Source organism: Ranitomeya imitator, chromosome 4, assembly GCF_032444005.1.
Source record: "Ranitomeya imitator isolate aRanImi1 chromosome 4, aRanImi1.pri, whole genome shotgun sequence".
In the NCBI taxonomy this organism is placed as follows: Eukaryota; Metazoa; Chordata; class Amphibia; order Anura; family Dendrobatidae; genus Ranitomeya; species Ranitomeya imitator.
The window spans coordinates 219778439-219792569 of record NC_091285.1 but is presented as its reverse complement, the minus strand read 5'-3'; the positions used below and the strand labels follow the sequence as shown (position 1 = coordinate 219792569).

The 14131-nt window shown below is 43.3% G+C and overlaps 1 protein-coding gene across 1 annotated transcript in view; it reads right to left on the bottom strand.

Annotated features, from left to right (window-relative positions):
• LOC138674481 (solute carrier family 23 member 1-like) overlaps positions 1 to 14131 on the bottom strand; it is a 994669-nt gene that overhangs the window by 874125 nt on the left and 106413 nt on the right. Inside the window, exon 4 of the mRNA XM_069762318.1 lies at positions 12673 to 12830. Within this exon, the coding sequence (XP_069618419.1) occupies positions 12673 to 12830 (158 nt within the window). The remainder of the gene's footprint in view (positions 1 to 12672; positions 12831 to 14131) is intronic.

Below are 14131 nucleotides of genomic sequence, written 5' to 3'. Positions count from 1 at the left end.
AAGCTTGAATCCCTGGTTTGGTGATGCTTTCGAAGCAGCTGGTCCCGGCTGTACCCAACGATCTTCTAGCTTAGGGAGACTTCGCTTCTCCCAGAAGGCACCTGGAATATGCAAAAAGGTGCAAAGAGACTCCCTTGAAACTGCATAGCTGTTCAGTTTGGTCAGCCGTGGAGCTCCACGAAGTCTCTCTGTGCCGAGATGGCTGTACAATACTTAATTATACCCTGGGGTCCTTTGGGCAGAAGCACAACGGGGGGAGCGGACTGGTTCCGGCACCACCTCTTTCTTTCTGCTCACCAGGCTCCATGCAGCAGTAAGGGTACTGCCCTGATGACAGCACTGATTGTAAATGATAGAGTACTTTATCAGAGTATGTAGTGTCCTTGTTACCCCTTAAAGTCTTAGCAAACAATGCATTTAAGTAAAGCCAGAGGGTACAGCCATAAACTCTATTTACTTCCCTCTGGGCTCGAAGACCAACTTTTCTGGTTGTTTTTTCAATAATATTTACATAAATAGAAATGTCTGCAGTGGCATGTAAGAGTTTGGTCACACCTGGCCAAAATTACCGTTATTGTGAAGAGTTAACCAAGTTGAAGATGAAATGATCTCTAAAAGGCCTAAAATGAAAGATGACGCATGTCAATTTATTTTAGACACAATACATAGATTTTCATATTTTACATTTTAAAAATTTCTAAAAGGAAAATGGGCATATGCAAAAGTTTGGGTAACCTTGGAGATGTGTGTGCTCAGGTAACTTTGGCCAAGGTTTCAGACCTTAATTACCCTGGGTTATGTCTTGTTCAAAATCATCATTAGGAAATGCCATGTCAAGCTAATTTCCCAGCTTTATAAAACCCAACCTTTTCTAACCTTGTGCCAAAAACAGCAGTCATTTGTTCTTTTCAGCAGCTGCCTAATACTCTGAAAATGTAAATGGTGGAGGCCCACAAAGCAGGACAAGGCTATAAGAAGAAATCAAACCGTTTTCAAGTTCCCCTTTCCTCAGTTCGACATGTAATTAAGGAATGGCAGTTGACAGAAACAGTGGAGGTCAAGATAAGGTCTGGAAGACCAAGCAAAATGTCAGTGAGAGCTGCTTGTAGGATTGCTAGAGAGACAAATCAGAACCCCTGCTTGATTGCAAATGAACTTTAGAAATATTTAGCAGACTCTTGAGTTGTGGTACATTGTTCTACTTTTCAGAGACCTGCACAAATATGGCCTTCATGGAAGAGTTATCAAAAGAAAACCTCTCATGTGCCATTACCAAAAATTTAACCATCAGAAGTATGCAAAAGAACCTCTAAACCAGCAGATGTATTTTGCAAACAAGTCCTGTGGACTGATGAGGCTAGAATAAAACTCTTTGGATCAAAAGTATGTGTGGAGAAAAAAGGGCACAGAATTTCAGGGAAAAAACAGCTAACCAACCATTAAGCATGGGGGTGGATCAATCATGCTTTGGGGTTGTGTTGCAGGCGATGGCATGGGGAACATTTTACGGGAAGAATAGATTCAATGAAATTTCAAACAAATTTTTGATGCAAACATAACACTATCTGTGAAAAAGCAGAAGTACTGTAGAAAAGATGATGGCTTCTACAATTGGATAAAGATCCTAAATACACATTAAAATCCACAATAGACTACATCAAAAGGCACAAGCTGAAAATTTCACAATGGCCTTCACAGTCCCCTAATCTGAACATCATTGAAAATAGTGGTTAGTCCTCAAAATGTCAGTGCAAGCAAAGCAATCCAGGAATCTCAGAGAACTGGAAGACTTTTTCAAGAAGAAAGGATGAAAATCCCTCAAACAAGAATTGAAAGACTTTTCTGGCTACACAAATCATTTAAAACGTATGCTACTTTCAAAAGGGAGTGGTACTAGGTACTAATCATGCAAGATGGCCAAATGTTTGCGCCCACCCATTTTACATTTTATAAATTTTAAAATATAAAAGATGATTTTTTTTGGCCAAAAATTCAAAATAGATGTGTCATTTTTAGCTTTAGACCTTTCAGAGATGATTTCATCTTCAACTTGCTTAACTGTGCACAATTACAGTCATTTTGACCAGGATGCCCAAAATTATACCTGCCACTATATTTATTTAGGAGTCGTAAATTCAGATTTAACAAAGAAAGAGAATCTGTTAATGTCAGCACTATGATGATCAACTGATACATGAGTGGCTGTACTTTACCAACATCCATGTCACACTCAGAAAGAAAAAGTGATTATTCAGATGACTGACATTTTACACAAAATGTAGCTGAGTGTCTAGCCACAATAAAATCATTCAGCAACATGGAAGTCTTCCTGTGCTAAGGGTGAGTGCATTAGTTTTATTGAGATCTCTCCAAATAGTTTACAGTTTACACACCTCAGTCTATGGATGTGTTAATTTCTTTCAGATTTTACAAGTATTCATAAAGTTCTGAACATCCTTCAGTCACTGGAAAGAGAGCAGCCACCATGACATTGGCCTCCTGCTGGGCTCTCACAGAGATATCCCTTTGTGCTTGCTATAAGAGAAGTCTTCTAGAAACCCCAGCTTATACTAAGGGTACCGTCACACACTGCCATTTCGATCGCTACGACGGTACGATTCGTGACGTTCCAGCGATATCGTTAAGATATCGCTGTGTCTGACACGCAGTAGCGATCAGGGATCCTGCTGAGAATCATACGTCGTAGCAGATCGTTTAGAACTTTCTTTCGTCGCTGGATCTCCCGCTGTCATCGCTAGATCGGTGTGTGTGACACCGATCTAGCGATGCGATCTAGCGATGCGTTCGCTTGTAACCAGGGTAAACATCGGGTTACTAAGCGCAGGGCCGCGCTTAGTAACCCGATGTTTACCCTGGTTACAAGCGTAAAACAAAAAAAAAACAAACAGCACATACTTACATTCTGGTCACCGCTGTGCTCTGCTTTCACTTTACGGCCGGCAGTCACTGAGTGCGGGAAGCAGACGGCAAGGGACCTGACGGACACCGGAATGTAAGTATGTGCTGTTTGGTTTTTTTTACGCTGGTAACCAGGGTAAACATCGGGTTACTAAGCGCGGTCCTGCGCTTAGTAACCCGATGTTTACCCTGGTTACCCGGGGACCTCGGCATCGTTGGTCGCTGGAGAGCTGTCTGTGTGACAGCTCCCCAGCGACCACACTACGATTTACCTACGATCACGGCCAGGTCATATCGCTGGTCGTGATCGTAGGTAAATCGTATAGTGTGACGGTACCCTTAGTTACCAAGTACCAACCTAATAAGTTTTCAATCACTTTACCATATCTACAGTTTGTAATTATTTTACCATACATACAGCTGTATTATTTCCTGTTCCTGGTATCACAAAAGTGATTGACAATGAAGTTTTAGTAAAATGTTTTCTTGACCTTTCTTAACATTTGTCTGCTATTTCCTCAAGGTCTAAATCTTTAAATTTATTTACATAAAAAATTACTTTGACTGGGAAACGCATAGTAAATGTACTTGTCTGTCTTTTTTTTTACTTCTTTTACTACTGATCCAGAATTCCTGAGCGTCTCTTCTTTCACTAAAGAAGGCCACTAACTTCTCATTGCAGTCTGAAGCTTTCCTACCATCATCGGTGTTGTTGAATTTGACAGACTGTAAGAACATCTCAAACTATGCTACACACTGTGCATAGGGTGGTGTAAAATATTCCAAATCAGTTCTAGTACACCCAAGTGTCTCAGATAAAAATGTGCATAGGGTAACCTGAGAAGCTATGAGAGAAGAAAGGCTCAAAACTCTGTGGCACAATAAGCCAATAAGAATTCCCTTCAACTTATTCCTGAGATAAGGTAAAATTTATATGTAAACTAGCAGGGTTGCTGTAAGGAACAGCAGAGGCGTATCTAGGGTTTCTGGCACCCGGGGCAAGAATTCATATTGGCGACCCCCCCCCCCAGGACATATGCAATTTGCACAATTAGTCATGTACCGACGAGCAGCTCTCACTAACGCTCTCAATGTTCAGTGAAAAACTGAGAGAAGCGGAAAGAGAAGCTCGTTGTCACAGGACTATAAGTATGAAAGTCGCATGTGAGTGAAGTGTCCATGTGACGACTACTGGAACCTACAGAGCTGAATCCTCACATTGCAGGCTTCTGAATTCTCACAACTAATGCACTGCACACTTTTAGAATTCTCCCTTGCCTTTGGACAGTCATGTCAGCAAAAGCATGTGATTTGTATACTTCACCACATTCCGACTAGACGTTCCCGGCCTCGCTCAGTTCATTTTCATTGAGTGAGGCCACACATGTCTAGTCAGCACGTGACCGCATGAATGTAAATCGCCAGCACGAGAGAATCCTGACAGCATGCAGTGCGAACTGTGAGAATTCAGAAGTCTGCAGTCACAAAGAATGACTGCAGACTCATTACAAACCTGGACATTCCCTTTAATACTCCTAACTAGTGTTGAGCATTCCGATACCGCAAGTATCGGGTATCGGCCGATACTTGCGGTATCGGAATTCCGATACCGAGATCCGATATTTTTGTGATATCGGGTATCGGTATCGGAAGTGTAAAATAAAGAATTAAAATAAAAAATATTGTTATATTCACCTCTCCGGCGGCCCCTGGACATCAGCGGGAGGATCCGGCGTCCGGCACGGCTTCTTTCTTCAAAATGCGCGCCTTCAGGACCTGTGGAATGACGTCCCGGCTTCTGATTGGTCGCGTGCCGCCCATGTGACCGCCACGCGACCAATCAGAAGCCGCGACGTCATTCCTCAGCTAAAGTCCTAGAATGAGCGCCTTCTAGGACCTGAGGAATGACGTCGCGGCTTCTGATTGGTCGCGTGGCGGTCACATGGGCGGCACGCGACCAATCAGAAGCCGGGACGTCATTCCACAGGTCCTGAAGGCGCGCATTTTGAAGAAAGAAGCCGTGCCGGACGCCGGATCCTCCCGCTGATGTCCAGGGGCCGCCGGAGAGGTGAATATAACAATATTTTTTATTTTAATTCTTTATTTTACACTTTAATATGGATCCCAGGGCCTGAAGGAGAGTTTCCTCTCCTTCAGACCCTGGGATCCATGAGGATACATTCCGATACTTGATGTCCCATTGACTTGTATTGGTATCGGATATCGGTATCGGCGATATCCGATATTTTTCGGGTATCGGCCGATACTATCCGATACCGATACTTTCAAGTATCGGACGGTATCGCTCAACACTACTCCTAACATAAATAAAAACATGAGAGTTAGTTTCTGTAGTATCACAAATAACATTTACATCCAGGTACCTTATAGATGATGTCGTCTCTGGAGTCATTCTCCTTTTCTTCATCTTGTCCAGACACCATGATGCGTTTTCTTATCCACAGCTCGTCTCTGCAGATTTCCATCTTCTCCGCTCTTTTCAGAAAATCTCCACATAATGCCCCATAAAGATACAAGTGTCATTATAATGCTCCTGAATAAAAAATTGCCCCTCACTATATTGTCTGCACAAAACATGTCCCTCTTATGGTATATGCTCTTCACACTGACCTCTCACACTGTGTCCCCCCTATAGGGCCCAGTGTTTATACTGTACTCTCTCATTATACTCCCCATCCTTGGTATACTGTCTGCTCCTGGCTGTACCCTTACACTGTCCCCCCATGCTACGAACCCACTACTCAGTTTCTATTCTGTGCCCACTCACTTTGCTCCCCCCATACTGTCTCCTCACACTATTCCTCTCCGTTCTCATACTGTCTTCTCTCACATCCCCCTGTTCACCATACTGTCTCCTCATATATTTACCCCCTCACTTTCTATACTGCCTGCTCACCTGACTCCCCATACTGTGTCTGCACACATCCCATCACCCACACTCCCCGTACTCTGTCTACATACATTTTTCACATCGCTACTCATGCTGTGTCCACATACATTCCCCGTCGCTCCTCATGCTGTCTGCACCCATCCCCCATACTGTTTCCTCAGAGATGCCCCCCATTACCCATACTGTTTCCTCGTACATGCCCCCAATTTCCCCATACTGTTTCATCATACATGCCCCTATTCCCCAGTACTGTTTCCTCATACATGCCCCCAATTCCCCCGTACTGTTTCCTCATACATGCCCCCATTCTCCTGTACTGTTTCCTCATATATGCCCATTATTTTCCTCTACCCCACCTCATCATTGCTCTCTTCACCACCTCCATCTTTGCCTTCTCCACCGCCACTATCATTGCTTTCCGTCTTTGCCTTCTCCACCACCATTATCATTGCCACCACCCCATAATTTCCCATTCCACAACCTCCATCATTTCCTCCTTCCCAAGCACTCCCATCATTGCCCATTCCACCACCTCCATCATTTCCTCCTTTGCCTTTTTCACCATATCCATCATTTTCTCTTCCCCCACCATCCCCATCATTGCCCTTTCCACCACCATCATCATTGTTCTTTCCGCCGCCATCACCATACTTGCCCATTCCACCACCTCCATCATTTTCTCCCCCTCCAATTTCATCAGTGTGCTTTCCAGCACCACCATCCTTGTCCATTCTACCACCTCCATCATTTCTTCCCCCCTCATTATTGCCCTTTCCACCACCTCCATGATTTCCTCCTCCCCCACCATCATTGCATTCTCCCCACCACCATCTTTGCCCATTCCAATTTCCACCTCCATCATTGCCTCACCCCACCCCCATCATTGCCCATTCCACCACCTCCATCATTTCCTCCCCCCACCATCATTGCCCATTCCACCTCCATCATTGCCCATTCCACCACATCCATCATTTCCTCCTCCCCCTCATCCCAATTATTGCCCCACCTCTCCTCCCCGTAAACACACAAACAAAACCATTTACATCTCTGCACATTCACCCGCAGCGCTACGCATGCACACACACACAACACACAGCACCTCTCACCTATATACACATACGCACAACACACACACAGCACCTCTCACCTATATACACACACGCACAACACACACACAGCGCCTCTCACCTATATACACACATGCAAAACACACACAGCACCTCTCACCTATATACACACACGCACAACACACACAGCACCTCTCACCTCTATATATACACACACACAATTTACTACCGACCGTTGCCCATCCATCCCTATCCTGGCTGCAGGCTCCATATAGCCGACGGACCCCCCAATCCAAGCATTATCTGATTAATCAGCTCCATTACACTGCCGGTCCCCGCGGTTTGGAGCTGGAGCACACTTACCACCGTCCAACAACACCGCAACGCAGCAGCCTGTGCTTCGCTTGCTCTGCTGTGTCTGTGAAGAGTGACGTCACCGCTACTGGCGCTTCTCTGATGCGGAAGTGTCAGCGGCCCCCCAGCAGACGTCAGGGCTGAAGGGATCACAGATTCACAGCAAGCAAGCCAAGGGTACTAGCGACAGCGTCGGCACAGCTGCGGCGTCGCTGTACACCTTGGGATTCGACGACGACGCGCAGCACTTTCTCTGAGCTGGCTGTCAATTTGACAGCCGACTCAGAGAACGGGATTATCTCAGACTGTGGGGACGGCAGAACGCTGCCAATGAGGAGCATCCTTGGACCGCTGCATCATCAGGTGGCCCGCTGGCACCCCCCTGCGCCCGGGGCACATTACCCGCCTGCCCCCCCTGCATACGCCTCTGAGGAACAGGACAATTTTTACCTTCAGATCCCACATTATTTTATATTGCAATATCTTTTGCTTTTATGTGAGATTTTATATTCACCTTTAGGATATGCTATGAAAGTTTCATGACTGAACAGTGTAACAGGCCAAATTAACCCCTGTCCAAATTAAACCAGGTATAGTTTGGCCCAGGACAGAGTACACACTGGGGAATAAACTGCCCTAGGCCAAACTATACCCAAGTGCATAAAATAGACATATAAATTCGATTTTAAATGCCATTTTTAACAACTTAAAACTGAGTTAAATGAAGTGGAAAGGTATTTGTGTTAATAATCACATGCTGAAGATTGTTCTTACAATACAATATGACTGGCAAATGACAAACAGCTGCTTTTATTGTGTAACTACTGAGAAGTGCGGTAGGATTCTTTACCTCAGTATATCTTTGTGGAAGTCTAATATTTTTACTGACTCAAGTTTTTCTGGTTCAAGGAATTAAAGTCTATGTGTTTAAAACTCTCAGATTTAAGCCAGTTATCTTCTTACACAACTTACCTGACAAACCTGAACCCCCAATAAAATGTTGAAAAAATCAAGTTTTCCTTGTGTATATCACTCAATGTTGCTAATATCAAGGTGGTTATAACCTGGCATGAGGGGGCATGAAATGGCCTAGGTCAATTTATACCCCGTTGTATGAATTGGCCTAAGCCATAATATACACAGGCATAATCAAACCTAGGCCGCTTTAACCCAGGGTATAGTCTGGACTACCTACTTAGATAACTCATCTCTTCCCCTCTCTGACCACAATATCCTCTCCTTCATGCTCACAAATTCTCGCACACGCCAGCACACTCCTACCTACCACACTTGCAGAAATTTACAAGCCATTAACACTCATTCACTTACAGACTCCCTACACTCATCACTGTCCCCGATCTCCTCTTTCTCCAGTCCTGATCTGGCTGTACACCACTACAATGACATTCTCAGAACACACTTGACCAAGTAGTGCACCTCACCTGCAGAACTTCCAAACACAGAGTAAAACAGCCCTGGCTCATATCGCAAACTTGATTTCTACAGCGATGCTCTAGGGGTGTTGAATGCCTTTGGAGGAAAATTAGCACACCAGAAAACTTCATCCACTGCAAATGTATGCTAAGGTCATATAACTCTGCCCTTCACCTCGCCAAACAGACCTACTTCACCACTCTGATTTCCTCACTTTCTAACAACCCAAAAAACTTGTCAACACCTTTCACTCCCTTCTCAGTCTGAAAACACAGGCTCCTATCACAGACATCTGTGCTGATGACCTGGCCTCCCACTTTATAGGGAAAATAGAGTATATCCATCAGGAAATCCTCTTCCAGCCACCAAGTGCTGTGACTCCCATTCTCCCTTGCATTTCCCCTGGATCTCTCCCAGCATTTATCCCATCAAAGGAGAAAAAGTCTCCAGGCTCCTCATTTTTTCTCGCACGACTACATGCGCTACCGACCCATTCCCTCACATCTTCTCCAGTCTCTCTTTCCAGTCTTCACTACTCACCTAACTGCAATCTTCAATCTCTCTCTCTCCTCTTGCATTTTTCCCTCCTAATTCAAACACTCTATCATTACTCCATTATTAAAAAAAACCTCTCCCTTGACCCATCCTGTACAAATAACTACCGACCAGTCTCCAACCTCTCCTTCATCTCTAAATTCTTCGAGTGCCTGGTCTACTCGCGTCTTACCCGTTACCTTTCCACTCACTCTCTCCTAGACCTATCAAACTCTGGCTTCAGCCCCCTACATTTAACAGAAACTGCACTCATCAAAGTGACTATCTACCTTCTGACAGCAAAACGTAACGATGACCACTCTCTGCTCATTCTTCTGGACCTCTCTGCAGCTTTCGACACTGTTGACCACCATCTCCTACTCTCTCTGCTCTCTATGCTCCACTTAATAGGCATTAAGAACACTGCTCTTTCCTGGCTCTCTTCTTATCTTTCTGACCTCTCCTTCAGTGTATTGTTTGCTGGATCCACTTTATCTCCTATTCCTCTCATTGTTGGGGTCCCTCAGGGCTCAGTCCTTGGCTCCTTTCTCTTCTCTCTCTACACAGCCCCAATTGGACAAACCATCAGCAGATTTGGCTTTCAGTACCATCTTTATGCTGATGACACACAACTATACACGTCATCCCCTGACCTTACCCCTGCTGTACTACAGAACACCAGAGACTGTCTGTCCGCAGTCTCTAACATCATGTCTGCTCTCTATCTGAACTGAACTTCTTCTGCTCCCGCTGTCTACTAACCTCCCTAAATCCAACATCTCCCTCTCCGTGGGTAGCACCATAATAACGCCCAGGTAGCAGGCGTGTTGTCTGGGTGTTATGTTTGACACCAATCTTTCCTTAACCTTCAATATGCAACCTCTTGCCCGCTCTTGCCGTTTAAACCTAAAGAATAATAATAATAATATAATAATAATTTTTATTTATATAGCGCCAACATATTCCGCAGCGCTTTACAAATTATAGAGGGGACTTGTACAGACAATAGACATTACAGCATAACAGAAATACAGTTCAAAACAGATACCAGGAGGAATGAGGGCCCTGCTCGCAAGCTTACAGACTATGAGGAAAAGGGGAGACACGAGAGGTGGATGGTAACAATTTCTTTAGTTATTCGGACCGGCCATAGTGTAAGGCTCGGGTGTTCATGTAAAGCTGCATGAACCAGTTAACTGCCTAAGTATGTAGCAGAACAGACACAGAGGGCTATTAACTGCATAAAATGAATGAGAACATGATGCGAGGGACCTGTTTTTTTTTTGTTTTTTTTTATATATAAATAGGCCACACAGGGATCGTTAGGTTAATGCATTGAGGCGGTAGGCCAGTCTGAACAAGTGAGTTTTTAGGGTACGCTTAAAACTGTGGGGATTGGGGATTAATCGTATTAAACTAGGTAGTGCATTCCAAAGAATCGGCGCAGCACGTGTAAAGTCTTGGAGACGGGAGTGGGAGGTTCTGATTATTGAGGATGCTAACCTGAGGTCATTAGCGGAGCGGAGGGCACGGGTAGGGTGGTAGACTGAGACCAGAGAGGAGATGTAGGGTGGTGCAGAGCCATGGAGTGCTTTGTGGATGAGGGTAGTAGTTTTGTACTGGATTCTGGAGTGGATGGGTAGCCAGTGTAATGACTGGCACAAGGTAGAAAGAACATTTCTTCAATCCTCCACTTTCTCACCATGGAAACCACAAAACCCTCACGGTTGTCCTGATCCACTTTTGCCTGGACTACTGTAATGCTCTATTAATTGGGCTCCCCCTCACTCGACTTTCACCTCTCCAGTCCATCCTTAATGCAGCAGCCAGGGTCATCTATCTGGCTATTTGGTACTTGGTCGCATTGGCTCTTCGCCAGTCATTGCACTGCCTGCCCATTCATTATAGGATCCAATTCAAACTGCTTCTTCTCACCCACAAAACTCTCCGTAGTGCAGCGCCTTCCTACATCTAAACCCTCATATCTGTTTTTCGGCGTACCCGCTCGTTACACTCTTCAAGTGACTTTGACTAACCTGTACACTTATCCGTACCTCCCACTCTTGGCTCCAAGACTTCTCCCGCATTGTGCCAATCCTCTGAAATGCTCTACCTCAAGAAATTAGGACAATCCACAACTTACACAGTTTTAGACGCTCCCTCAAAACACATCTGTTCAGAGTGGCCTATCGCGTTCCCTAATCAAAGTCCTTTTGTGTGTGTGGCCCATTTACTATCTATCTGAGAATAATCCTCCATGAAACTCCACGGCACCCAACAGCACCACAAATACTGACTGGTGACTAGCTCATGCAGCCTTTATCTATCTCCCACTTCCTCAAGATGGCTGGACCATCATTGTAAATACACACCTGTACTTTGTGTCTCCCCCCACCTCATTGTAGATTGTAAGCTCACGAGCAGGGTCATCTTACTTTGCTTTAATTATTGTATTATTTTAAACTTTGTTACTTATGACTTGTGCATGAACTGTTAAACTGTAAGGCGCTGCAGAATATGTTGGTGCTATGGACCAATGAGGGCAAACACCTAAAAGCAATTGTTTCCACTGTGATCATGAAAGTTAAGCTAGGAATAACCTTTTAATTCTATGTTCAAGCCTTTTTCCACATATTGGAGGCATGAATATCACAGCACGCAGTACTATTCTTGTCATACAAATAATGCAAACGTCAACGAAAGACTGAAGGCCACATTGTAAGTCATTTGGGGACCATTGAATGAGATTTACACCTGACATATGGTGGATTAGCCCAACTGATGTAAGAAACCAAAGAAACCTATTGCCTCACTCCCTACCCCCTTCAACCCCAAGCTCCAGACCCCAGATGAAAATGCAATCCCTCCACCAACTATGTTGTTCCCATTATAAACTTATTATAAACTTTCGTTTAATAGCTTTAAGGAATTTATTTGTTTTCATGTTTTGCTTATTCCTAGTAGCAGTCCTTAATAGCATTGCTCCCTATGAAGATGTTTTCCCACAAGTAACATTCATCCCCTACCAACAGGATAGGCAATACATGTTCCATCTGTGGTTATCTGTGAGAGACCCTCAATGATCACTAGAAGTTGGAACCTCTTTCCCCATTTCTTACCAGATTATTTTGCTCAAAATTACCATCAGATATGAAAACAGCTATATATTCTACAGTGTTACAAGGAAACATGCTTGTTCACCACCCTATTTCCCCACTGGCAACCAGTAGAGGGTCCATCAGCTAGTAGAAATGTTAATTTGGACTATGAAGTAAGCTATTATTTTTTGCTTGATGAGTCTACATTGAGCATGCCACAAAAAAAGCAAAAACAAATTATTTACAAGACAGAAGAAAAAGTTGGCAAATGTACTTAAACTTTAGAATAGGTGAAACTAGTGATTGGTTACTTTTATACTTATATTTCTGGCTAATGTTACAACTTTGCAATTACCTTGTTCCAATTGTTGTTTGAAGAAGTGTACATATTCCGGACACAAAGAATATGGTGCACATCAGCTGACTTTTAACTGTATTGTCATGCTTTACACAAAGAGGTTCTGCTAGAATCAATGGAATGGCAATAATTCCTCCAAAAGCCAAAATGTAATGCTGCAAATATTGAGAAAATATGCATATATATGAAATATATTCCATAATGAAGTCTCTGAAAACTATATGAGTAAATATTCCATTGAATTTTACATTTTTAGACAAAATAAGTGTGGTACAAACTAAGGACAAACATTTAAATCGGCTGTCACTAAATTTGAAGCTGCAAACTGCATTTATTAGTAGATAGATATCTTAGAACTGATGAGGTTGATGAATTTCTTTCAAAAATCCATGTCAAAATGGCTGAACAATTCTGAGGGGTTGTCCTTGTTTGGCACAAAACTCCACCGATTCACAAGATTGCTTACAGTTACATAGTTGCATAGGTTGAAAAAAGACCTAGTTCAATTAAGTCCACCATTTCTTCACCAATTGTACATTTTGTCACTAAATTAGCTATAATCCACAATATTATTTGTACAGAGGAAATCATCCAGACCTTTTTTAAAAGCTGTTACAGTGTTTTACACTACTACGTCTTGCGGTAAATCATTGCACCTCCCGACTGCTCTAACTGTAAAGAACCATTCCCTATTTAGCTGCCTGAATAGCCTTTCTTTCACCCCTAATGAGTGCTTCCTGGCATTTAGTATGGTCTTTGGAAGGTAGAAGTCATGTGCCAGTCCTTTTTGTTGATCACACATATTTATACATGTAAATTATATCTTCACTAAGGCTTCTTTTTCTAAGGTGAACAAGCCAAACTTTTCCAACCTTTCATCATATGTGAGGCCTTCCATCCCTTGTAATAGTCTAGTTACCCTCCTTTGAACTGACTCTAACTTTTGAATATCCATTTTCCAATGTGGAGCCCAAAACTGGTACTAGATATGGTCTCACCAGTGATTTATAAAAAGGTAACAAACTAACAATACCTTGGGATCATGGGATTTGATATCTCTTTTTATACACCCTAAAATCTTGTTTGCTTTTGCGGCTGCTCCTTGACATTGAGTACTACTGCTCAGCTTACTTGTAATCAGAATACCCAAGTCCTTCTCCTGGTCTCTAGCTCCGAGTGTACTCCCATTTTATGCATGTGTAGCAATAATAATAATAATTTTATTTATATAGCGCCAACATATTCCGCAGCGCTTTACAAATTAGGATTACTCTACATTTATCAACATTAACAAACATTTTTTTAATAAAAATGCTCATTTTTCTTCCTCTGCATCCTCTGGCCCTTTTCACACCACAAGTTTTGATATCAGTTCCACCTGTTTGGGTGCCCATATTGTGTATCGTGATCTGCAGCATATGCTTTGGAGATGTCGTCTCGGTTAATGACACTGTGA